The 26,164-nt window shown below is 46.0% G+C and overlaps 2 protein-coding genes across 3 annotated transcripts in view; both read left to right on the top strand.

Annotated features, from left to right (window-relative positions):
- Positions 1–2,242: 2,242 nt before the first annotated feature.
- On the top strand, positions 2,243–6,841 carry LOC103532566 (TLC domain-containing protein 5). Its single transcript, XM_030464788.1, has 3 exons — positions 2,243–2,319; positions 4,013–4,212; positions 4,581–6,841. The coding sequence occupies exons 2-3, from the start codon at positions 4,014–4,016 to the stop codon at positions 5,117–5,119; spliced, it is 738 nt and encodes a 245-aa protein (XP_030320648.1). The 5' UTR covers positions 2,243–2,319; position 4,013; the 3' UTR covers positions 5,120–6,841.
- Positions 6,842–13,747: 6,906 nt separating this feature from the next.
- The window catches only part of ARHGEF12 (Rho guanine nucleotide exchange factor 12), a 70,825-nt gene continuing 58,408 nt past the window's right edge, over positions 13,748–26,164 (top strand). Inside the window, exons 1-2 of one of the 2 annotated variants that reach the window (XM_030464728.1) lie at positions 13,748–14,430; positions 14,769–14,906. In XM_030464728.1, the coding sequence (XP_030320588.1) occupies positions 14,875–14,906 (32 nt within the window). In that variant the 5' untranslated portion in view covers positions 13,748–14,430; positions 14,769–14,874. Of the gene's footprint in view, positions 14,431–14,764; positions 14,907–26,164 lie in introns of both variants that reach the window. The other variant, XM_030464727.1, reaches the window with a different exon arrangement.

Raw genomic sequence — 26,164 nt, 5'->3', positions numbered from 1 at the left:
GCTCTGGAGCTCAGGCTTGAGGTGTGAAGAACAGATGAAGGTCAGCTGAAGCTCAGATTTGTGACTAATGTGCCCATAACCTGCCTTGCTAATGAGTCACATTGGTATCACAAGGGACTCAAGAATGGGCCATTAAATTAATGTGTTAGTCTCAGGGTGACTTAAATTCTGGTCACAGCCTACATCCCAGGTTGCTTTTTTTCCTTCAGTAGCACTGCTGCCTCTCTTCCTGCATTTCATCCTAGAAATGACAGATTCATAAGGCTTGGGTTGCAAGGTGGTTTGTCAGCACTATCATTGGAGAAGCAATTGAAAGTATGAGAACACTTTTGGGGTTCTGAGATGTCCTAAGCCTCTGCTGAGTGACTGTTTCCAGCTGAGAACCTCCTACTGCTGGGCCAGGACTGCTGTCTGGAGTGGAGTTGATCCTGGGCTCAGCTTCCAGAAGATTTTTATTACAAGTGTCTGATTTTTTTTAATTTTTTTTTTTAATTTGTCAAGTACTCTTGAGGGCTTTTTAGTCACAAAAAGCCAGCATCAGCCTGTCACTGAGGAGAGCTATTGGGTTCTTGTGTGTTTTCAGTTCTTGTGTATTTCCAGTTTATTTCTGGACAAGAAAGCTCCCAGTGTTGGCAAGTTAACACATTCTGTGACCCTGTGTTTTAATCTTTCCTTAGAATATATACAGAAACCAGAGAAGAAGGAATAATGTACTGCTGAGGGAGGGTGTAGTTACACTACACTGAGTAGCAGGGTGCAAATAGCTGTTAGCAGAGGTTCATGTCCTGAGCTGTTTTGCTGAATGCTGCTCATCCTGAGCTCAGCCTGCCTATTTAAATGGCTGACTCTGCACAAAGCAAACAAGAAAATGAGTGTATAAGCTGCACCTAACTTCTGGTACAATCCCCGTGGAGTTTATTTAACCTTGCAGCTCATTAGATGCAAATTTTGCCCACTGTGTGATCTTGGACAAATAATTCCATAACTTGTCTGTATTCTCCCTCAGCCTTTAAATGTTCCTTGTCGTGTTAGGGCTTTTGAGTGCTCTCCTGTGACCATCTCTGGTGTTCTGGGTTCTGTGCTATGAGTCAACATTAGCCCTATAGCTCTCTGTCAATCAACACTGTTCCTTATCCCGAGCTAAATATTAGAACAGCTCCATCTCGGGGGTTATTGAGGCTTTGGAAGGGTTTTGTTGCAAAGGTGGAGGAAAGCAAGGTGCAACTTAAGATCTGTCAGAGAAGCAAAGGCATTATAAATGCTAGTGTGGATGTCATGCTGAAATGGCTGAAAGGTGAGGATCTTGTAGCAACTGGAAAAGCAAGGTAGAATCCCAGTTGAAAACAGGCTTATTAACAAGTGCTGGAAGAGACTGGACAAGCCACTCCCATCATCTATATTTCAAAAGGTAAAACTTGCCAAGATGAAAGGGGAAAAAAAACCTATTTCTGGGTGTGAGAGATTGTTTTGATTGCAACTTATGAAAGGACTAAGTGTGTTGGTTGGAGGAACATTTTTTTTTTCTGTCAGCTACTTTTGGTGTCCTGCATCAGCCCTGGGTTTTGTTACTCTTGTGGATGTAGATGAAGTGAGGAAAAAAGAAAATACACAGTTTAGCACTGGGTGTTTGTATTGAGAAGAAATTGTTAGGCTTTGTAACTGCTGCATAAATGATGGCAGAGAGGGTGTGTTTAGGGTTCTGTGCTTTCCCAGCTCTGTGCTGCTTTTCCTTTTGGAAACTGTGCTGCCCCTGATGCTCAACCCCCCCAGGGTTTACCTGGAACCTGGTTGCTGTCCCGACACAGTTTTCCAAGCTCTGCAAAAGAGTGTTCACATCAGGCCCTGCCTGGGTGTGAGTGAACTCATCCCACGTCTGCCTGGAGCTGTGTGGTTATCCCTGGGACATGAGATGCTTGGAACCGGGTCCTGGCTGCCTAGGACCCATTTCCTTTGCCCGCGGGCTAAAACGCTGCTCTGTGGATGTGTGTGTGCCCGACGGGGCAAAAAAAACCTCTCGGGCATTGCCAGGTGGGGACGGTCTGGGTTCAGAGAGCCCAACGAGCCCGAGAAGCCGGGGATGCTTTGCCCCGGCGGTCCCGGATCTCCCGGCCGGCGGGAGGAGGGATGCGCTGCGGGGCTGTGGCGGTGCGGGGCCGGTCGGGAGCTCCGGAGCTTTCCCCCCCCTCCCCTTCCCGCAGCTCTTGCCGTCCCTCCTCCCCGCCACCAGGTGCCCCTCGGCCGCCACCGCCGCTTCCTCTTCCCGGGCGCCGGGGGAGCGGCGGAGGCGCCGGTTCGGCCCCAGCAGCCGCGGTTCGGCAGGTGGGTGAGCGGGACCGGGGGGCTGCGGGAACCGGGGGGTTGCGGGAACCGGAGGGGTGAGGGCCGAGTGTTCCCCCCGGCAGAGCTGCGGCAGCCGCCGGGGAGGAGCGGGGCCGGGAGGCGCGGAGGGAGCGGTGCTGGTTCGGCGGGGAGGGAGGGCCGGGATGGGCTGGAGTCCGGTGGGCTGTGTCTGTGGTTTCAGGCTCTCCTCCATTTTATCATTTGTAAAAGAAAAATCCAAACCCCAAAAAAACCCCCCAAAAAAACCAAACCCAAAAAACCCACCCCATAATAAAATAAAAAAGAAAAAAACGACCGGAAAAAACCCACAACAAACCACCCCAAACAAACAAACAAACAAAAGGCAAAACAAACACAAAAAAACCACCACCAAAACCGACAGAAGAAATAACGGAGCTTTGCTGGAGGTGCTCATCTGGTTTCTAATCCCTTTTGCAGAGAGTGGAGCTGCTCTGGACTAGCTTTTTACAGACATGTAATTATTGTAGTGCCTCCTCCACAACCCAATTGCTACTGGTGGTACAAATAATAATACAATTACTGCTGGTTTTAGCAGCTCTTGCCCTTTCCAGTGTGTAGGGATACAGCCATAATACAGAGGTGTGATAGATATTGTATAGACTAAAATCAAATGCTGAGCTTTGATGTGCAGTTGAAAGGTAACCCTCATCTTTCTTTCCGGGGATTGTAGAAGCATTTTTTCATGAGTAGGTGTGGAAAACACCCCAAAATATTTGCAAGGTCATTGCTTTTCCTTCTTGCAGGCTTCTTCAGCTGCTCAATCCCTTTTGTCATGTCAGAATGCTTCTTGCTTTATCTGCCCTGGCTCTGAATGTGTATGGACCTCGGGTACCCGGGCTGTCCATGGAGGCACCTGGTCACAGCAATTAATCACATCCTTATTTTATTTCCCTGTGTTTCTGAGGCCATTATGCCCTAATGGTTTTGTTTGCTCAGCTTCCTAAGTCTACTTGCAACAGGCTGAACAGGAAGGTTGGGCACTGCAACTCTGACTCCTTGTCAGGTGCAGTCTTTATGGTGTGTTCCCCAGCCCTGGGTGTGAATCCCACGAGCTGGTCATCAGGTACCAGAAGGACCAGTGGTGCTTTTGCTGTTGCACAACTGGAAACTGGCATAGCCCAGAGTGTGATTCAGCTGCTTTTGATGCATTTCCCTCGATGCTCAGGAGTGGTGAGACATGTTTAATAGAGAGGTACTATTAATATGAACAAAGTATGGGCACCTGAGTGTTACATAATTGGAGGAGGGGCTTCTAGAAACAAGAGCAGTGTCCTCAACAGGTGTTTGTGCACTGTAATTTTTTTCTGGGAATTGTCTTTTGCTTGTTTGAGAGGTTCTGTACTGCACAATGTAATGAGGGATGTTGTGTGAAAGAAATACTAAAAAAAAAATCTTTATGGGCATAGCTTCTGATCCTTTTGTGTCAAAAAGATTTGGAGGTCTTGACACCAGAAAGGATGACATGAATTCTGCAGTTAAGAGCTCAGTGGTTTTCACTCCTCTTGAATTGCAGAGCAAGGAGCCCAGTGGATGTGTAGGGCAGGGTGGGAGCCACGCAGGGTGCTTACTGCTGAAATGCTGCCCTGGGTTGTGCTAACACTGCTAAAAGCTGGACCTTCTGATACATTTTGTCTTCCTGTTTCCATGCCAGGATGCTGTTCATCCTGCCTCTGAGGGTAGCCTGCAGCCTGCTTGCCTGGCTCTCCCTCTACGCTTGGTTCTGCCACCGCTACAAGCACCGGAGTTACGAATGGAGCTGCAGGCTGGTCACCCTGACCCATGGCATCCTTGCTACCTGTCTCTCTGCTTACATTGGCTTTATCGATGGTCCCTGGCCTCTGAGTCACCCAGGTAAGGAATCAAAGTTGTCATCTCCAAGTCTTTTCCTACCACCTCAGTATCCAGCCCACTTGAGCAATGGTGATGGGAGTAATTTCTGAGCTGCTTTGTGATGGAGAGTGCTAGAGCACTGGAGAGACTGGTACTATATTTTGCTAGTGTAATGGCCCTCCCCAGCTGCAGTCTGGCAGTGTGTGTGATCACATTGTGTGGCCATTATGTGTGTGCAGCTGTTAGACCAACAGCTGGGACTTGTCTGACTTCTCCAGCTGAGCACAAGCCTGCCAAACACTGAAGGTGAATACTTCATCTTTGTCTCAGATCCTGCCTGCTTGTTGTCTCTGTGCTTTAAAGCTCTGCTTGGTCTCTTTGTGTTTCAGGATCACCAAACACAACTCTTCAGGTGCATGGGCTGTGCCTTAGCTTGGGCTACTTCCTCTTTGACCTCTGTTGGTGTGTGTACTTCCAGGCAGAGGGTGCCCTGATGCTGGCCCATCACCTGGTCAGCATCGTGGGCATCACAGCATCCCTGGTGCTGGGGGAGTCAGCTGCAGAGGTCAATGCTGTCATCTTTGGTAGTGAGATCACAAACCCACTGCTTCAAGCCCGCTGGTTCCTGAAGGAGCTGGGATGTTACCACAGTTTCACAGGAGACGTGGTGGATTTCTTCTTTGTGGTCCTCTTCACCGGCGTGCGGATCGGAGTGGGGGCCTGGCTGATGTACTGTGAGCTTGCTTCTCCCAAACCCAGGTGGTACATTAAGCTGGGAGGTGTCATCATGTATGTAGTCTCCTGGGTTTTCATGGTCAGCATCTGTCGCTTTGCCAGGAGGAAGAGCATGAAGAAATACCATGCCTGGAGGAGTCGGAGGAGGGAGGAGTTGGACTTGAAAACTAATGGGCACCTGAAAACCCACTGACTGGATGCTGAGTAAAGACTTCCTCGACTTCACTATCTGGCAAGAAGAGGATCGTGCCTGAAATGCCACTCTTGGGAGAGGAGCCAACACACGTTAGCAATTCTGGAGCCAAATTTATCCCTGGCGTAACTCCACTGAAATCCATGGAGCTATGCCACTGATTCATTGGACCTGCAGTGTTTGGCCTGGCAGAGGCTGGCTCGGTGTGTATGTAAGCATATTCTAAATGATACGAGTGAAAGAAGGGCTAATTTTAGACTAAACACAACTAGTCCAGGTGTAAATAGTAATGTCAGTAGCTAACTCCTTCAGCACTGGTAGAATCTTGGAGGAGAGGAGAAAATAACATTAGATCTTCATTTTCAGTGTCTAGGCAGCTAGAGTGACTCTTCATGCTGTTAGGAAGAAGCATGCTCTAGTGTTTCATCAGAGTTGGGATGCCTGGCTCTTCCACCAACTCGTTATGTGACCTTGGGCAAGTCATGTAACTCTAATTCTGTGCCTAATATCCCCATCTGTGAGTTGGGGGTGATGGAGTTGAGCCATCTGTGTTATGCACTTTCAGATCTTCACTTGAGAGGTGCTATATAAATGCAAAATGATGGTTGTTAGCTGCACTTTGCTCATTATTCCTGTGTTTCCTTTGGGAGGAAGGATTTTGGTGGTTGAGCTAGAGTGTGACTCTAAGAAGAACATTATTTTAAGTAGGTTGTTGTTTCGTACACTTTTTAATTCCTTTTAATAACTTATTTAATAAGAACTTATTTTTGAGCAGTGTCCAGAAGGTCTCATCAGCACTGGCACCTTGCAGAACTGGGTGCTCTGTGAATGCACCCAAAGACACAGCCACCCAATGGGAAACACTTCTGACTTCTCCCCTCTTTTTAAGCCCTTACAGTTAAAACTCCACCCACCCCTCCAAATACTCCTTTTAGCTCCTCCTTGAGTCACCCACACTCTCCTTTATGAGAAGCCCCATCAGGACTCACCACTAAGTGGTTTTCTGGCTGGTGGAGCAAGCCCTGAATTGGCTGCATGATGCCCAGATTCCCTCTGCTCTTCTTCCTGGCCCAAATGCAGGCAGAGTGAGGAGCCAGGCTGAGACCAAACAGTGTGCTTTTAGAGCTGGGCTTTTTAAAGCCTCTTGCCTCTTGCAGCCAAAGACCTGGAGAGCCCAAAGCATTTCAGCTTAGCAGAGCCAACTGATGGGTGAGCTGATCCTGAAGAGGAAACTTGGATCATTCAGCACAGGGACAGACTATGGAGCCTTGAAAGGAGACAAGGAAGGGCTAGCTGGGGCTTGCTGCTTCTTTCCCAGAAGAACATTTCCCATGCTGGGCATGTCAAGGAGCCTCTTTGCCTCAGCTTACCCACTTTCATAAAGTGGGGACTGTATTACCTACCTCGTGGGGTGTTTTCATTTAACACTAAACCACCTTTGAATGCTTCCTGGTCTGTGCCAGGCTGTGCTGTATTAAGGCAAAATGTTGCTGCTTGGAGTGAAGAAGCACTTTTCACCATCAGTGCTTTGTCACCTGAACATGGCACTTCCCAGCATCTGCCTTGCTTCTCCAAAGCAGGAATCTAGGGTGTTTTTCAGCAGTGCTTGTGGGTAGGAGTTAAAAGGAGTAAACTGGACATGTCTGTCAAGATCAGCCACGCTGCTGCTGCTTCAGGTGGACTCCCAGGTTGAAAAGGTGTCTGCTGGGTTTTTTCTAGGAAGGACTGGAGCCAGAAGAGTTTCAGCAGCCAGCCTGACCAGGGAATAAGGGCTTTCAGCAGCAAGTCAAGAAATGTAGGTGAAAAGAGGCTCTTCATTTCCCAGTGCAGAGGTCTCAGAGTGACCTCTGAGGTTTGGTGTGCAGCTGAATGCATGGGTACAGCCTTTCTGGAGGGGACAAAGGGTGTCAGTGACTGCAGATATCTGTGAAAACACCTTTGGGCGCAGATGTTTTGAAAAGTAAAGCATGAATGGCTGAGTGGTCCCCTTTGAATTGAGGGGGAAATGTGGCTGGAAGAAGCAGAGCACAATGTTGAGGCTTCAGAAGTTAAAGGAGTACCAGAAAACAAAAAAGCAACTAGGAAAAGCTTGAGGAGGCAGAGCTAGCAACCATGTCTCAGAGCAGGCCCATCCTATGGGCCTCAGCATAGAATCACAGACCCAGAAGAAGTAGGACTTGGAAGATCTGGAGCCCATGGTTGGTGGTTGGGACCTGGCCATAGTGGCTAAAGGAATTGTAAAAGGGAACTGCAGAACTAGTGTGAAATAATAACTTGTGTCTGAATTACTGTGTAATAGCAACTAATGTTCCACCAGTGAATGGTGTAGATGCTTTGTATTATGTTTTCTAAAATAAAGATTATTTAATTATACGAGGAATTTGTTTTCTCTCAGTGGCTGCAGTTCTTAAGTTTTGGTGTGTATTGCTGGATAGGTTGGCATTGCCAGTGTAAATTGTAAATCAGTGGGTGCTTTTTAGGGGCTGAGCTAACAACTCGGGCAGCTTTCACCATTATAACTTCTTAGACATGTTAACAGGCACAGAAACCCCTCTTCTCTGCAAGACTGTTGTGTGGAGTATTCAGTAGTTTGGTGTTTGCTAATAGGTATTTTCAGGCTATTGACTAGCTGAACAAGGTGCATTTATTCCATAGATTTTTGGGGTTTCTCCCCAGGCCTTTAATGAACTTAACCTCAAGCAAGTCACAAAGCAAAATACTTTCTTTGTTTTCTGTGCCCTGTATTCTAAAGGAGAAGGTTCTCAGGTGTTTCCACACCATGGACCTCAAGTTCTTTTCATTCATAAATTAAACATTATTGCCTTGGAATTTCCTCATTGGAAAGTCAGATAGGAAGAGGATCTGTTTTAGCATTATTGACTTTTACTTGTGTGGCTTTACTTGCAGCTGCAGAGATGAACCCAAGTCAGCCCTGTGCAAAGGTGCAGATTAAATCTGGGGGCTGAGTGGTGCTACAGCTGTGCCAGCTGTGGGGTTATTGCCTTTGTACTGGGGAGCTGCCCTCATTTAGAGAGACAGAGAAATTACAGGGCTGTGCAGCTGCTGGGAGCTGTGTATATCATGTTCTGTTCATGTCCCAGAGCTCCCTGGGCATGGCCATAAAATCTGCTATGGGAGATGTGGGCTGCCAGGAGGATGTGCAGGGCTCAGGGGTTTCTTTCACCCTCCAGGTGATAGCTGAGCACTGGGGAAGCTACCAATGAACAGAAGAACAGCTTGGTCAAGTGGTGCAGAAAGTTGTACACTCTTCTTAAAAGCTCTGATTCAAAGGATGCTCCTAAAAATGAGAGGAAAACGTTTCTTTGAGTGATACTTTCAGAGACTGCAATAAGAGACCTAGGCACCAACAAGAAGTTCCTTGAGCCAGGATCCATACAGACCCAGAACAGAAAAAAAATCTCTGTCTTTCATGGTCTGTATCAGCAGCTCTTGAACTCTGTGTAGCAGAGCCACTCTCAGGAAGGGTGAGTTGTGTTGGTAAGGAATAACTGCTCTGCCTTGCTTCTGGTCTCAGCATTTTGCCAGTGATCCAGCATGCTGAAGGTCTATGTTCTATAAATAGTTAAGCCAATTTAGTTGTTTGGATGTAACCCTTAAACCTACCTCAAAAGCCTCCAGTGCTGGGGAGCAGCTGTGTAGCCTTGAGCTCTCTAGAGATGCTGAATGATCTTGGGGACTGCAATAATTTATGCTGTGGATTTGCTTAAACTCTGAGATTGTCCAGAAGCAGAGAAGAAAAGTCCAGCAGCACTCTGTAGCTTTGTTTTAGAGATGGAAGTATCTTACAAGTTTCACATCTTCAGGGCTGACATTGCCTTTAAGTCAATGAGCAAACATGCTTTGATTGTGACAAGTGAATTCTGACCTCTGTCCTCAATTAATTCCTTTAAAAAAAAAAAATCTTCCCACTCTTTCTTTTAAAGCTATGCTATGATACTTGCAGCCTTTGTATAGCTTGGCTGTAACTAAAATAACATCTCTGCTGCTATTTCCAAAGAAATCAGATTTCAGAGATGGAAAGAGAATTACTCAGCATTGGCTTTGCATTCCATCAGTGATTCCTGGGCAAGGAACAACTCCTTTGGTTAGCTCAATATAGCAGCACTTTGCTCTTTCAAAGTCAGATTCATCATGTGCTGCAGTAAATAAATCCCTGTAAGAGGAGGTGTTGGCCTCTGCTGGCTTTGTCTTGTTTCCTTCAGGTTTCAGGGGGAGTTTTGCAGCTGGGGAGTTGGCAACATAAGAAAAGTACTCCCAGAAGGAACTGAACAGATCAAGGTGTATGGAAAAGCTTTTTCCAATGAAGAAGGGTTTGCCCATCATTAATTTCCTATGGGAAGGAGAAAGCGTCAGTTTCTGTGGGTCTCCAAAGTGTTGGTTTCCAGAACCAGTGTTATGTTGTTTGAATTGTGTATTCTGTTCGGTGTCACTGATAATCCTCAAATAATGGTGATGGGAAACATTGTATTTCTCCATTTCTTTAGATTTTACCCTAGTGACAAATACTTTTCAATGTCTGTCTCCAATCAGAGGTCACTGATTCAAGCAGAAAGAAGGAAACTCAGGAGAAAACCTGCAGCAGGTCTGGCTGTCCTTACAAAGCTTGCTGCCTTAGTTTTGCTGATATGGAAAGCAAGCTTGGTGCTATAAAAATGCTCACTGTGATGTGGATTATCCAGGTTTAGGAACTGTAATAAGCTGTCCCAGTAGCAGCTCTGATAGATTAGGCTATCTGGGTCTCAACAAAGTCAGCACAGCATTGCCTTTGTGTCCAAGTGACTTAATAGCAGACCAGCCCTGTGTGCATTTCCAGTATTTCCAGTAAACTGGATGCAGAACAAGCTGCCTGTCTGTAGGAAGCAGTTCATGTGTCTGTCTGAAGGTCTGAGATGGTTAAAGGCTTTGAAATTGCATGGTACTGTGGAGGACAGCACCAGGTCATGGACTTTTTTTCCAGATTAGAGTTGCATCCGGACATCCATTGGGTCAGGCATGTTTCTGAAGCAGGTTCCATCCGTTATTGGTATCATTGCTATCTTCAGCTCCCTCAAAAATACAATCTCAGCAAATAACAAAACCCCAGACACGTTCTCAGCTGGCTCAGAAGAATCTCTGGTAAATTTAAATAACTGTCCAAAATACTGCTGCATCACAGCACTGGTTTTAAATTGATTACTTGTAAGTAGCAGAAGTTAAAAATCTCTTTATCCAGGTAATTTTGATGATGGAGCTCAGCAAAACTCAGCTAATAGCCCATCATGGCAGACTTACAGCAGAGTTTTACAGAGCTCTCTCGTACTTGAGGGCTGCAGGAGATGCTTTGCTCTCCCAGATAAGTTGCTGATTATCCTCTCTGAAATAGGATTTTTTCTTTTCTGAAGGAAAAATTATTATAATCACCCTTTGTTTTCCAAATTTGCAGTACACCAGGTAGCAGAAGGCAGGCAGTGTGATAAACCTGGCATCAGGGATGCTCATTCCCTGCCTCTCTTTACTCGGAACCCAGAGCGGTCCAAACCCTGAGCAGCCCACCCCATCGGACCCCTGAGGCGGTCCGGGTACAGCAAGCAGAGCCCCCCAAAGCTGAGATGGCTTTGAAATCCTTATTTCAGAAAGGGTCCGAGGTGCAGGGTCCGCAGCAGGAACCTGGGAAGGGAGCTGCCATCCCAGAGCCTCCCAGCAGAGGGCGACAGCAGCTCGGGGAGCTGCGGCTGGACCTGGAAACCGGGTTTGGGGTTTTTAGGGGGTTTTTTGTTGGGTTTTTTTTGTCGAAAAGAGCCTCGGTGAAAGCTTAATCTGTACCCCTGCCTCTCAGGGGTTCTGTGGAAGTCCCCTCCAAGGATCTGTCACTTTTGTGCCAGCCTTTCATTCGAGGCGAAGTGAGGAGCTGTGATTTATAGGAGACAACTTAATTCACTTTCAGGGTCCTGGTTCTGAACTGTAAAAACCAGGCTGCTGGGGACACTGCTGGTTTGACCTGGAGGTATGGATTGGTGAGGTTGATAAGCTAGTTTCTCTAGCATTTCTCTCTGTGTGATGGTACTACATGTAAATTCAGGTTAAGTGATGACTTTAGAGCTCCCCAAACCAAATAAATATCTATTTAAATTGGTACCACACAGTGTAATTGCTTATTGATTTCCCCACCCTGGGTTTCACACCATAAAGCTGCCCAGGCAGAAGTATCATATATAAGCAGCTATATTCACACAAGGATGCAATCAACTCCCTCAAAATAATAATTAAAAAAAAAATAAATCTGTATTTGCAGGGAAGAGAAGCAGTTATGGCTTCAGAGCCTACTTCTGAATTGCTTTATTAGTGCTTTTTCTTTTTAATTGTTGCATTAAACATGAAAATGTGGATGCAGCCCATTATGAACAAGAGTTAATCTACTGAACCATGTGATCTAAGGGTTTCTGCTTCCTTTTTGTCAGTGGTAATTTTGTGGGGTGTTTCTTTTGACAAATACTGAGCAAACCTTTGGCAATGTTAATCATTGTCACTCCACTGAATTTTACATCAATTTAATGCTAGGGGGGGATGAGTTTCCTGCTCATTCACATGTTTTTTTTAGGTTTTCCTCCAGCTAATTTTTATTGTCCTTATGTTATCGTGCACAATAAAATAGAATTAAAGTAATAAAAAAGGATTGAGGCTGCATATGCAAACGCTGAGCCTGCCATGAAGCAGAAGGTCTCCCAGGAGCCTTCCTCTCTCCGAGCACAGTACTTGATGTTGCCTAAGTTAAAGCAAGAAGGGATTTATTGCAGAGGAGATGGAATAAAGAGATAAACAAATAACAGAGATGTTCAGTCACTCCACTGCACTGACCAGTGTACTGCACACAGCTGCAGAATGAGAGGCAGTGCTGGCTTCATGTCTTGAAACCCTTTGGGTTTTTTTTCCCTCAAGCCTCTGTCTGCCTCAAAAGGAAACCAAAAGAGGAAGTGTAAATGTCCTGTGTGTGGATGGCAAGCATCATCTAGAAAATGATTTCATCCCACGCTTCCCCTCTTTGCACTGAACTTCTGCAAAACAACAAATTCTTCAGACTATCAAACAGTCCCTGGGTTTCCTGATTTGTCCTCACTGTGCTCCAAGGAGGAAAAAAGTTGTGTTGTAGAGCAGCAGGGTCCTGAATACAGCTTCAACCAAGGTATTGCCCTGCGTGCTTAATGATGTACCCTGATTTTCCAGAAGTCTCTTTTCCAGACCCTTTCCAAGTCCACCATCTGGGACTCTGAAGAAATATAGCAAGGTAAGATTGATTAGAGGGAAGAAGGATCATGTCCTATAGGATCAGCTCATAAGATTATTTCGGTTTGTTGGCATTTGGTAGGAAAAACTGATGTTCCTCTGTGCTGGGAGGCAAGGGATATAAAAAACAATGCCTGCCCCTCGTGGCAATGGGGCTGTCCTGCTTTCCATCCCACCTCTGGGCTCCTCATTACTTTGAATTCCTGGCAACATGAAACACAGAGCATGGAAGGTTCCTGAACTTTATATCGATGTTATTCCTAGGTGTTTGAGAAAGAGGGCCTGGCTGAAATCTTCTTTATCCCTTTATGTTGGCAACAAGATTTTGGGATTAGGTGATACACCTCGAACTGGGCTTCTGGTCTGTTAGAGTTTGCTTCTGCTGTTCCTGCATGAACAAAACTCTGCTGCTGAAATACAGGTAGAGCTGAGGCTGACATTTCTCCCCCAGATTGTGTTTTATGGGTGTAAATGGCAGGGAGTTACTGCAGTGTACCAGCAAGGGTGCACTTTTTGTTGAGAGTTGAAGTGTTGAAAGGTGAATGTCCAAGTGCTCTGTATTTGGCAGGCACAGTCTGTCGCTCACCTTTTTGTATTCGAGGGATATTTTTGCCTTAAAAAAGGGGAGGAGGAACAGGCTCTTGGCTGTTTGAGGAAGGTCTAGGTCTGTGCAGGCAGGGGCCAGCTCTGGTTCTCATCTTGGATTTTTGTTGCGAGAAAAATTCCTAATGAAACGTGCCGTGGGAATGCGGGGAACAAGAGATGGGACCCAGAGCTAGGAAAGGTCTGGGGGTGAAGGGTGCAGCCAGTGCCTCTTTGGGGCTCCAGAACCGCGCAGCTCCCGGCACCTTCCCGTTCCAATTCCCTGTTCGCTTTCTCTTCCGAGTTCCCTCCGTGTCACATTTTCCACGGCGCAGATGGACGCTCCCTGCCCCCGAGAGTTTCTTGGCGAGAGAAAACAGGGGAGCGGGCTGGGAGGAGGATGGAGCTCTGGGATGGAGGATGCGGAGCTCCGGGATGGAGGATGTGGAGCTCTGGGATGGAGGATGCGGAGCTCCGGGATGGATGGGGGAACCTTTTCCGCACCCATCGGGCAGAGCAGAGGAAGAACAACCGTTCATAAGCCGCCATGGGAAGGAAACAAGGGGCCGGCGCAGCCTCGAGGAGGAGCCCCTTTCCTGCGCCGAAGGGGGAAGGAGAAAAATCCCCGGCAGCCCGCAAATCCACACGGACAACCCGGGGGAAGGAAGGAAGGGAGCGAGGAAGGAAGGGGCGGATCGTGGGACCGCCCCGACGGGAGGGAAGGGCGGTGGAGTAGGCGGAGCGGCGGCGGAAGGATACGTCGGGAGGGGCGGGCGTGAGACGGCCCGGAGGTCCGAGCCCCCCCGAGAACCACCGGAGGGAGGGGCGAAGGCACAGGCGGTCCGGTCCGACCCGACCCGGTTCAGCTCAGGTTCTGGTGGGAAGCGCCGCTCCCGTTTCGTAGCAGCGCAGCCAAACCGGAACCGGGCCGGGAAGAGCGAAGCGAAGCGGCGGCAGGAGCGGGCCGCGCCGTCGGAGCTCATCGCGGGACTTTGCCCCGAACCGGGCCGGCACCGAGACGCAAGCAGGGCGGGTCTCCGTGGCTGAGCGGACCGGAACCTCTCCGGGCAGGCCGAACCGACTCCCCCCTCCACCCTCGATCTCGGGACAGGAGGAGCGGCGGGGCATGGACGTGCGGGCCTAAAGGCGGCGGCGGGGCGGCCGCCCCTTCCCGACCCCCCTGCGGGAGAGCCGTGGGGCGGGGGGTCGGGGCGGGCCGGCAGCGGGACATGGGCCCCTGCACCGCGGCTTTCGGGACACCGACAGCCGGCGGGACCAAAGCCCCGCTCCCCACGGGGCCGAGGCCGTGAAGAGCGGCGGGGAGCGGGCACCCCCCTGCCGGGACCCAGCCGGGGACGCGGGGCCTGCGGGGCCCGGGCAGCCCCGCTCCCATCTCCCCAGGTTTTCCCGGGGAGGTTTCCCCTTCTCCGCGCTGGAACTCCGGACCGGTGAGGATTGGTTTGCTTCGGAAGAATATTTTTATTATTATTTTTCTCGGAACGCGTTACCTTTCCCCCTTCTTCCTCGGGTCTAAGGGGGAAAAAACTTTTTTTGTTGTTTTTCCTTTTTATTTTGGAGGGGGGGAGGTTTTTTTCCTTTTGTTTTGTTTTTTTTTTTTTAACATCCCCCACGCCTCACTTCCGTGGTCTGGATATTCTGGGTGACTTGCAAGAAGAGTTTTGGAATTGTTTTTGGAGTTGTTTTTTCTTTTTTTTTTTAATTTTTCATTATTATTTCTTGCCCTTGAACTGAATTTGTCCTCTGTGCATGCCTCTTCTGAAGCAAGGCTGGATCCTGAACGTCGGTGCATGTGGGGGCCAAAGCCTTGTTAATATTCCTGCAGTAATAGTAAAATGTAAATTGGATAATACGACTTCTTGCCAAAGGCTCCAATGAGTGGCACACAGTCCACAATCACGGACAGGTCAGTATAAAATGAGAATTTATTTTTTTTTTTTTAATTTTTTTTTTTCCCCTGAAGTTTGGATGTTCCCAGAGCTTGTTGCTTTGTGTTGTGTCTTCAGTGACGGTGTGACAGATGGGTTCAGAAAAGCGGGATTAAATCTGAGTTTCTGGGAATCAGGATGTACCTGGAGTGACAGACTGTCAAGGCAACCTGGTTAACGTTGAAACTGGAATATTTCAAGTCCAACAGCTTCCAAGCCTGCTAGGCTGTCTTTGTAAGAACCAGGGATTATAATTTAATTTCCAAGGCGTGTTGGTGCTCGGAGGAACACCAGAAGGAATCCTTCCTGCCAGAAGTTAAAGCAGGAAAGTGACAAAAGTTTAGGGTAGAGCTCGAATCTGAAACCACACAGAGGTTGCACTTGGTTCTCTTCAGGTCAAGCAATTGTAGCCTTCCAAAGAGAGGTCACTTCAGGTGAGGGCAGGAAGGCTGAGTTGAGGAGCAGGAATGTCTGCTGGTGTCTGCACTGCCTTGGCTGTAATCAGTTCCTTGCTTTGGATACCTGCTCAGGCCCCTGGGCTTCTCTGCAGGTGTTGCTCTGGATGGTTCATTAGCACCCTGGGATCCTCTTGCTTGTTCAGAGGCAGGGGGGAAAAAAAAAAAGTATTTTCTGTTGTAAGAAAAAAACCATCAAGTTGGAGACCTCTAACGTGCTTTTTTTTTTTAAGTGAAACACTTGGAAGCTGAAAAAACAACTTTTTTGTTATGCTTTTTGTTATAATCTCCTTTATTTGGTGGTTAAGGCAGGAGTGTGTGTGACAAAAGCCTCTCTGCATAGGACTGTCGTGACCAAGGCAAGCAGTTCTGGCACAGGAGAAACAGAGGTGGGACAGAGGGATGATGCTTTGGGGTGCCTGGGATCACCTTTTAGACTGCAGGTGTGGGCAGGAAAGGGTGAATGTGGTTGTCACTTAGGCCTTGCCATAACTCCACAAGTCTCAGCAACCAGGTCAGTGCCTGAGCTGTATGTGTGACTGTACTGTGAGCTGTTCATGGAGTACTAAGTCATTGAAATGAGCTCTGGATGTTTGTACTAGCGCAGTGGGTGACAAAACTCTGAGGTTTTTTTTCCTCTTTTGGAGTGCATGAGGTATTGCTGAGTTGCAGGATGTTTTTTCTTCTAGACAAGACAGTGACAATAAAAAGATGACATCTCAGTGGCTTTGTTAGTGTTTTGTTACACACTTAAGAGTGTGTCTCAGGCAGGTTGCAAGATATCAAAAGGAATGACAGTGTTTTCATACCAAGAAGCATCAGAGTGCTGCATGGAAAGGAAAAGCACGAGGGCAGGGAATTGAATTTACTTGTTAGTAAAACTAAATACTTTCCATTATTGAACTGGAAGAGCCAAATTGAAAATGTAGCAGAGACAAGAAGTATGTCTCATTTCCTTTTGCTTTCAGTCATGTCAGGAGGATGTTTCTGTTTGGTCTTCCATTAAGGTTCTGGTTCAAAAGACTTTTTAATGTCAGGTAAGCAGCTGTCTCCACAACCCTGGCAGTCAGAGGTTTCCAGCAGCAGAGCTGTGTCTTGGCTGGGGGCATACAGGGCCTCTCCTTACCACTCCTTTTCACCACTGTCCTGAAGGAACCCCAAACCTGGGGGTGTGCAGGGCATCCAGTTGTTGTGGCCCATTTATTCCCTGGCTGAGTTTTTTGGCAGAGCACTGGATGTGGTGGTGGTGATGGTGTGTGGTCCTTTTTATCTGCAGCGTTGTGCTGGATCTGGAGGGGGATTTTTTTCAGTCACTGTGGTCTTAGCACTGGTGAAAAACTTGCTTTCCCATTAGGCCCCAGAAGCCTCTGTATTGCCTCCTTAATTTGGGCTTTTAAGCTTGGAATGCAAAGCAGGTGCAATATAAATAAGCTTGATGCTTCTAGTGTCATGAGGTCCCCATGTTATTAAGTATTTGACATGTTCAGTTCTCTCCATATTTATATATATATATATTACATTAAGACTCCTCTTTTTCTTTTTTTTTCCCTTTTAATAGTGCTTTTTTCCTGAGAAAATGCAATGAATTTTAGTATCTGAGTCAATGCTGAAGTACAGTCATGCTCTCTCATGGCTGGTATAATTTTTTTCTGTGGACCAAACCTTAACCCAGTTCATTTTGATAATGGTTATACCTCATCTATGAGTTGGGTTCTGTTATCAATCTGGCTCATGAAGCATCAGTGCTTTCTTGGGTCTTTTCATCCACTGTCTTCAGACTGAAGGAGACTGAGTGGCTGGGGGAGTAGGAGCCATACCAGGTATTCAACAAAAAGAACTCATTTTGAGACTTGTGAGTGACTCTTCAGCAAAGTTACTAAAGAAGTGTCTGACATTTGCCATTCCCACTCAGCTACTCAGCAGTTGAAGAAATGTGTGAAGGTTGCTAGCAGTAAAAATAAGTTTTTTTTTAATATAGTACTTTAGATTTAGAAAAACCTAAGCAAAAAGTGGCCCAGGATCACCCTTGTGCCTTGTATTGCTTCTGGTGGTATGAGACAGGACTTAAAGGAGAGAAACTGACTTCCCTTTATTTATTTCAGGGTGTTTTTACTTTGTCAGCTGCTTCTTTTCATAATCCTAGTGCCCAGTGGACCATATCAAGTAATTAATCTTCAGCCTTATTGCTCTGCCACTTTACGTTTGTAAACATTTACACCCTCTTAATTTAATCCTCTCCTAGCTATGCTGTATTTGTTTAGAGGCCTCCTAAGGTGGCATTTATCTTGCTTAACTTAATAAATCTTTGGGGTAGGCATCTCTATCTCAGCTCTTCATCTCAAATGCCTTCGTGGCAGTGGGAAAAAGTTGGCACATTTAGGGGACCACTTATCCTTAAATAAGTGTCTAAACCAGCTCAGGTAAATGACAAAATGCTGCCTTCTCTTCATCTATCTCTGGATTTGGGAGAAATCTGCCTTACCTTTTAGCCTGAAGATAGCTGATTTTCTTCTCCCTCAAATTCCTGTCCAGTTCCCAGTGCTAAGCTGCATTTTTGGTACTGGCTGCTGGTTTGGGCTGTCAGTGTTGAGGCTTTTCAGAGGAGATTGGACTCCAGGGATCAGGTAAGGCCAGCTCGGGGACCCTCTTGGGAGGGTTTAGCTGGGCAGGGTATGTTCCAGGAGGTTTTTTCCTGTTCCTCCTCTGAGGCTGCACATTTGCTGGCCCAGGCACAGCAGTGCTGGCTTTGGGCGTTGCTCTGTTCTGCAGTTTGTGGCAGGGGACACATGGCTGAGTGAGATAAGGCTTTTATTCTTTGCAAGGACATACTGGGGCTGGGATGAAATTCAGCCATTTGCAGGCTCTGGTTTGGCCACGAAAGGAGGCTCAGAACTCTGCTGCATCCTGTTATGGCACTAAAGAAACATTTGCACGCCATTAATTTTATTTATTAATTTATTTGGGTCTCGTAGTTAACTGTATTTTTCTTCCTGTAACCATTCCAAACGTGCTGCAGAGTTGAGCAATTGCACAGCTACAGAACTTTCTTTATGTTTCTCTGTGTTTATTAAAGCACAATAAAAGGAGAGAGGCTCTTGCTGCTTTTGCAGGACCTGCTAGAAGAACTGGTGACTCTTCCTGTGCAGTTGCTTGCAAATGAGGTTTATTTATAACAGTGCTGTAGTTTCTGTTGCTATGATCGGAAAACAGGAGAGGTAGAATTTACACATAATTACCCTTGAGAGGTTTTAATTGCTGATTTACTCCTGCCGTGGTACTAAAATAAACCCTAATTGTTTCTTATCTGTGCAGATACACTTTTCCTTCTCTTTGGCTGTTTTTTAAGTCCCTCTAGTAACTGGGACTTCTTTAACTGCACGCTGGGAAAAAGTCTTTAATTTTTTTTCCAGCAGGGTAAGAACTTCCTAAGAAGTCTTATTGAGTAGCTGCTTATTATCATGCATTTATCTAATTAGTAGAGATTGAAAGATTTAATATTTGTGGCAAGTGAGCTGCATATTGCCTGTTGCTATGGACTAAAAAGTGTAGTAGTCATCAAGGCAAGTCTTGTACTTTCCATCCTTGTGCCTTCATTATGTCTGCAAATTAGTAGTTGACGTCTGCATAAATTCATTTTTGATTCTGCTTTTATTGAAGCTGCCTCTGATGTTTACTACTTGCTAGGAAGCAAATGCTACCACTTCATGCTGCATAGTTTATTAGGGTTTTTTGCTGGAGACAGAAGTTGAGGTGAGCTTGATTTTCTAGTTTTCAATAGAGCTGTGGGCGTCATGATTATTTGGGTGGAGGCAGGAAAGATATTTCATCTGTTAGCTCAATTGTATAATTCTCCCTGTGCACTTAACTCCTATTATGGCATTTATTAGTGTTTTGAATGGATATAGATTAGGAACAATACTGGGATGTAGGCTGCTTAATTTTAAACTTTTAAAAACCTTGTCTAGATCCACAGGATTCAGGGATATGATACCCTTAGCAGCAAAAGATAGTTGCCAAAGCTGTTGGAAAGCCTACAGGGCATCAGGGATTGCATGAGAAAGCTGGAGAAATGGCCTGGTGATAATCTGAGCTCTTCAGATGCCATTTCTGTCCAAGTGACAGGTAAATGTGAAACATAAAAACCCTGCTGCAGGATGGAGGGGACCTCTTTGGCTTTTCCAGTCTGTCCTACTCTTGGACTGCGTTACCACAGTGGTGTTTGAGTGCTGGTTTTGCATTGGCACAACTAATGACTGTCATGTCTGGATTGTCCTTCTCTGTGTTGCTCCACTCCCCTTTCTTCCTGTGGAAAATTGTTTGGGCAGTGGCTGAGGATCATTGTTCTGCTTTTTTGCTGCTCTCTGATGTCGAGATGCTGGAGAAGAAATCTGCATCTTCCCCTTGGAGCAGAAGTTCCCAAGGTGACTGGTGGGCTTTGTGGGTGTTCATTTGTGATCTTTTCACACCAGTTTTTATAAGAACTGACTTCTGTAATGATGAGCATGGCTGATACAGGAGGAGGAGTTTCTTGGTCCTTGGGGGTGACAGCACAGACTACAGTCTTGCTGCTGGAAATGAAAGGAATCTTCTCAGTTGATTCTTCCTCTCTATTGCATGCTAAAAGCAATGATTTAGGCACTGAAGTTTATTTGGCAGTCCCTCTGAAGGCAGTGTAGGGGATGTGCCTGGGGAAAGTGGTGCAGACACCTGTACCCCACTTAGTTTACATCTTTCAGGACTGTATCCCAGAAGTGGGGTCTCCTAGGGAATTTGTGCCCTAAGCATTTTGTCTGACTCCTCTTCAGGGAGGCAGTGCCTGCTTCTGTTCCCCTCTTTTCCCAAGAAGCTTTGGAGGTTTTTTGACACTCTTTTTTCCCCCTGTTTTTTTTCCCCAGTGTTCCGGGTAGCATTGTTTGCCTCTCATGGTTACAACCATCAACCCCCACCCTGGCCAGCCCACTGCTATAGCTTGGAGTTATGCAAAGTGTCTCAAAGAGGAGCAGTGTTTGTCTTGGGCTGGAGACTGAATTCTCCACTTAAACCTCTTGGTGGTCCTTCTGGGTCACTGGGGAAGTATGTTGGCTGTGCTGCTTGAAAGATAAGCTTTAGGCTCTTGCTTTCAAGGCTTTATCCTGCATGTTTCTCATTGAATACCTCTTCCTTCAATCTGAAAATCAGCAGGAGACTTAATAATGAATCACATTTGTATTATCCCTGGGTTTCTAGACTGGGTGATCTAACATGCTAATAAAAATGCTGCTCCTAGCATTCCTAAAGCCCTGCAAATATTCCTCAGCCTCAGCACTCTCCCTCCTTTCACTCTAGTCCTGATATTTTATCTGGTTGAGATAACCAGATCTTTCTTGTGTAAGAGGTGTTAATAGCAGTAGGAGAAAATAGACTTGAATGCATAGTTTCTGGTGTGTGATGCTGTGTTCTGCTCTGTGGCCCTGCTCAGGGTAATTGCTGGGTTTAAAGAATAGAAATGGGAGTTCATGTCTCAGCTTGATTAAACTGAGGGTCAGGAGCCTGGATGTAGATATTGTAATGTCAGAAGAGAGGGCTGAAAATAAGGACAAGGGAAGCAGTAGCAAAGGAAGTAGTAAAATGGACAGGGATTGAAAACCTGTAGTGTTTGATCAGTGTACAAGGGATAAAATACAAGGGTACATACAAAACTGGAACAGCTCGCTTAGAAAAAAGACAGGAAGAGACATGTTTTAGTCATTTTTCTGTTAAAAGAAAACATTTAAAAATAAATATATTAAAAATGACAGGAAAAAGCAGTGTCCCTCTGTTTATAATGTAAGCTTAAGTATAAATAGTAAAAACAAAACAATGTTCAGACAGTGACATTCACAAATTGTCTACTAAACATCACTTTGTTATTACTCTGCATCCTTTCCTTCAGTATTTTCAGTATTGTGTCTGTTTTGACTTCTAAGACCAATGGGCAGGAACCTTTTCTTGCACAGATAGACCATTTAGGGAAGCCTGGTGGTAAATAAGAAACGTTTGCATTTGTTGGCAAACTCTTAAATATTATCTTTGTGGCTATTTTAAGCTTTGTTTTGACAACACTGAAACTTCTGGGCTCTCTGATGTCAGTGGGGAAGGTGCTTCATTAAATTGCTCTGGTAATGGAAAAGCAAATGAATGTTGTCCTTCCTGGGGCTGAATACAGGAGGTGGAAAAGGTCCTAAGGCAGAGCACGTGAGTTCCTGGACTTGAAATAATGTGGTTGTGATCCCTCTGGATCATTGTCATCTTAGTTACTGGGATGCTCTCAAATGTCCTGCTGGCAGGGTGTGCTGTTCTGGGAGTGGCACTGGGGTCTGACTTCATTTAAGGGGTCAGAAAAACTTAACTTTTAATGATCAGAGCACAGAACTCTGTAAAAGATGGACTGAACCCTGTGAACTTCTCTCGGTGGTTGTAAAGAAGTTGCAATGTTGATTCTAGAAACCAAAGGAAGAATTCCCAGGTGATGGGAGTTGTTTGCTCTCTGTTGGCACACACACAAAAAAAAGTAAGGGCATCTGCTCCCCACCTCTTGAAATCTGTGTTGGTAAGCTCTCCAGAGTTATTGCTGGAAACTGTAATTTTATCCAAGTGCTGTTCTTACTTGAAACCCTGAGTAGCAGCACAGCTCTTCTGGGGTATGTGAGAGGTCTGAAAGATAATTCAGATCCTGAATTTATTTGCAGACTGGGAATCCTGCTTTGGGGTGTCCCAGGCAATCATTTTAGCAAAAGCTTGGGTGACTTCCCAAGATGAACCAGTGATCTGTGAAGAGCTAGATAACTTTTTTGTGGACATTTTCAGTGAGCTGTAGTGCTGGAAGGGGATTGGAAAGTTTAGGTGGGACTTGAATTGACCTGAGCAAGCATTTCCCAGTCTGGATGGAGGAGAAGACCCATCTTTGTAATAAAGTACTGGAGTGATTCGAGACAGGTACAGGATTCTGACTCCACCACTCCCATAAACATACAAGCTTCAACCTGCAGGCCTACCTAAAGTATCTGATGGCTGCTTGGAAGTCTTTTTAGCCTGTTATGATAGTGGCTGTTGGTGTAGCTTGTTGGCAGCACATCAGACAAGGCGTCTCCTCCGTGGCACAGACACTGCCTCTGTTGTGCCCAGCTGCAAAACAATATTCTGATGAGCAGGGACTGAGATCAAAGTTACCAGAAAAGGGTTGGAAAAGGGGGAAGAGAATAGAATTGAAGGAGGGAAGCTGTAATGAGTGAGGAGAGAAAGGAAATAGGAAAAAGCTGCAGTGTAAGACATGAGCAAGTCAATAGGAAGTGAGTGAGAGGGAGAGAAATGGGAGAGGTGGTGGCAGCTGCCAGATAGCAGAGAGGTTTCCTGTCTGCCAGTGCCTTCTGAAGGCACATGTCAGCTGTAAAGGACTGAGACCTGCTGCTGTAAGGCAAAAAACCCTGACAAGCCAGGGCTACAGCTCTGCTGAGTTTTCTGTGGAGGGCTGAAGATAAGTGTTGGGTGTCTGGGAGTACCACCTATTCCTTGAGGAGGCTGAAACCACTTTCAGTCATCCTAATGCCTTTTAAATTTTACTCTGCTTTGAGTGACAGCAATTCCCATCCGACAGTATTTGTGCTGTGATGATAACAATTCCTGTTCATCTGTTGAGTGGCTTTCAGAGTGGGTGCTTGCAGGTCAGCAAACCTTGCAGTTTTCTGACCTGTGCTGGTAGGGTTTTCTGCCTTCCGAAAATTGATGGTTATGTAGCATCCCAAATTAGTGGCTTCAGCCAAAAGCAAGCTGCTGTTCTCAGGTGGTTTCTGCTTTCAAAAGAGTGATTCCTGCCACTGCTGTGTAGCCATCTATCCTGGCTGAGGTAGGCAGGACCTGGAAAAACCATTCAGGGGGAGCTGTCAAGAGAGAGAAGGGGCCACATTTGTGTGATGTGAACGTAAAGGGGTGGGCAGATGATGGTTTATCAGCAACGCTTCAGTGTCAAGGAGAAAAGCTGGTGATTGGGAGATGTCAGGATGCTGAAGTGCAGCTTCCCAGTTGGCAATTTGTTCTTGCTGTTTGTTGAGAGGCCCAAAATGCCAGGTTGTGGTTTGCCCTGCGCAGTCCCTGCGGCTGGAGGAGCGGAAGTGGTTGATGTGGGTGCAGATCTGATCTCAGCAAATCCAGCAGCTCAATCCTTTGGGCTGGTGAAGGTGGTGTAGGGAGAGTGCAGAGAGAGCTGTTTGCAATTGTTGTGGGATTGGCTTTGTTGTAAGGAGGCCTCGAAGTCTGTAGGGCACTGGGGAAGCGGGGATCTTTGTCACAGACTTCTTCTCTACCTTGGAGTTGTGGTAGAACCTTCAGTAGCAAAAGAACAGATTTTGTAATGGTTTGGGAATGGGTGCATGGGCTGAAATATCTTTGCTCTGCATCTGGTTTGGTTGCTTCAGTAGCAGGTGCTTTGGTTTGATGCTTAGACACTTAAATTGGTGAGTGTGATGTTGCCAAGTAATGCAGCCCTTTGAGTAGCATTGGAAGCCCCAAGTTTTACACACAAGATATGCCTATAAAGTTATATATATTATATATAATTATAAACAGTTATATTATAAAGTTATATATATTATATATATGTATATATATATTCAGCCCACTCACATTATGGAAACTGTGGTGAGAATGAAACCCTGTAATACTTCAGTGGAGGGGTGGGGGGGTAGAAAAAGCAAGCATGCTTTTGTGTGGAAAGATGTAGGAATGTTGATAACTTTAAATGCTGGAGTGTTGTTTACTTTGGATGGTAACCAGTGCAGCTTCAGCTGTATGGATTGCATAGCAAACCTTGACCTCCTCTTCCTTTTCCTTTTAGTAAGCTTATTATCAGGTTTTGCCCTCCTCAGTGAGACATTAACCATGGGGTTTGGTGTCTGCAACTGTTCACCCGTGGTTTTGACTACCCCTCTGTAAAAGGAGCATCTGGGTGTTCTCTGGGCCTAGAAATCCATGTGTTCTCCCTGGTTTGGGCCAGAAAAACTCACCTGGTGGTGTAAAACATGCTTGCCTGGTTGTGAGATACTGTAATGCTGCAGGTGAAGGGGAGGAGTTGCTCCTCCTTCCTGGAGGAGGCTCTCCCTCTGGAAGCAGAAGCAGATAATTAAGCTGTTTCCCCCTCCCTTTTTAAATTTATGGGTTTTTAAGAATTATTTATTTTTTCTTTGTTTTATCATCATGGCTCTCTCCCATCAAGGTCCTGGGAATTCACCTTGAGGAGCTTCCCAGTGCTTACTTGCTGGAATTACAGGAACACCACAGTAGCTGGGAATGTGATGGAAATCTTGTTCCATCTGTTGCTCTGGTATATGGAGAAAGTGGCTCCTTCAGGTCTGTAAAGTGCTGCTTGGAATACTGATGGACTGTGATCTGTTGTTGGATCAGCAATGGCTTCAGAAACCTGCTGGAGTTTACTTGACAATAAATTGGTTCCTCTGCTTTTATTGGGAAGTGGGAATATATTTTCCCCAAAACGAGAGGTTTTTTAGAGTGTATGTAGGAATTTAAGGTTGTTTCCCACACCTTTTTTTTTTAGTAAATAAAATCTGTGTGGTAAAGAGGGAAAAAAGAACATTATATATAGTGAGGTGGGGTTTGTTTGTTAAAAAAAAAAATAAAAATAATTGTTTGTGAGGACAAGCAGAAAGCCTCTGAACACTTCAAACAAGGGCTGTTCTGCTCAGGGGCTTTTAAAATTTAAATCCCCATGTGAAATCTCTTCATCTCCAGCTCAGAGTCATACTGGGATCAGTTTTCTGTGGCAGTAAATTTGAAATACAGTGATGAGCTGCTGGGATAGCTTTGCCCCCAAACCAGCAAGCTTCCTGGGGGATTTTAAGAAACTTTTCTCAGTCGTGGTCAAGCTCTCCCCATTCCTGAAGGTGGCTGCAGGAATCCCTGAGCCTTCCCTTTGTCTCTGTCACTTCTCCAGCTGTGTTCTCCATGGATGGAGATGTCAGGCTGCATGAAGCTGGCAGAGGAATTAACAGAGCTGTGGGGCAGCCCTTTGTCACTGACAAATCCTTGGGCTGTCACTGTGGCCCCAGGATCTCTTTCTCAATGGCACTCAACCCAATTCAGTTTGTGCTGAAGGAAGAAATGCCCAGCAGCAAATGATTTTTTTGCCTGGTAAGCTTGTCAGCTGGCTCTGCTCTCCCCCTCCTCTCTCTTTTCCATCACCTGGAGATGCTTGCTTTAGATTCAAGCATTTCTCTTGGCATCCTGGTGATTTCCAGGCTGCAGTGGGTCTGGTTACACATATTCAGTTTCAGGACCTTGGGAGAAATTGCCTCACTGGGGCAAAATTGCTGACAAATTTAAAGAAATTCTATTTCTATTGCTGATTCAGTGCCTTGAGCAGTGATGCTCTGCTGGTGACCAGTGCTTTAGTTTTGTGATTCCAAGTTTCTTGCATGTGTGATAATTTGAGTCACCTCAGTTACTTCGAGCCAGCTGTTGAGTAGGGTGATAACACAAAATTTTGTTTAATCCTGTGAGGTTGTTTGACTGTTGACAACTGCTAAGGGTGAGTGAAGATGTTCAGTTAATACAGGATAGTGGGAATTGGAGTGGGAGGTCTGTATTTTGGCATTTGGAGCATGCTTTGGTACAACACTGAGGGAGTGGTGGCTTCTTGCAAGCATGGATTCTGATCCATAGCAAATAGATGGAAATTTCTGTAGGTAAAGTGCATGCAGGCTCTGCTTTAAATGGAAGTTATAATACTCAGGGTATTTTAGCAGACATTTTCT

Source organism: Calypte anna, chromosome 24, assembly GCF_003957555.1.
Source record: "Calypte anna isolate BGI_N300 chromosome 24, bCalAnn1_v1.p, whole genome shotgun sequence".
In the NCBI taxonomy this organism is placed as follows: Eukaryota; Metazoa; Chordata; class Aves; order Apodiformes; family Trochilidae; genus Calypte; species Calypte anna.
Note: the sequence above shows the minus strand (reverse complement) of the source record. Positions and strands in the feature narration are given on the sequence as shown.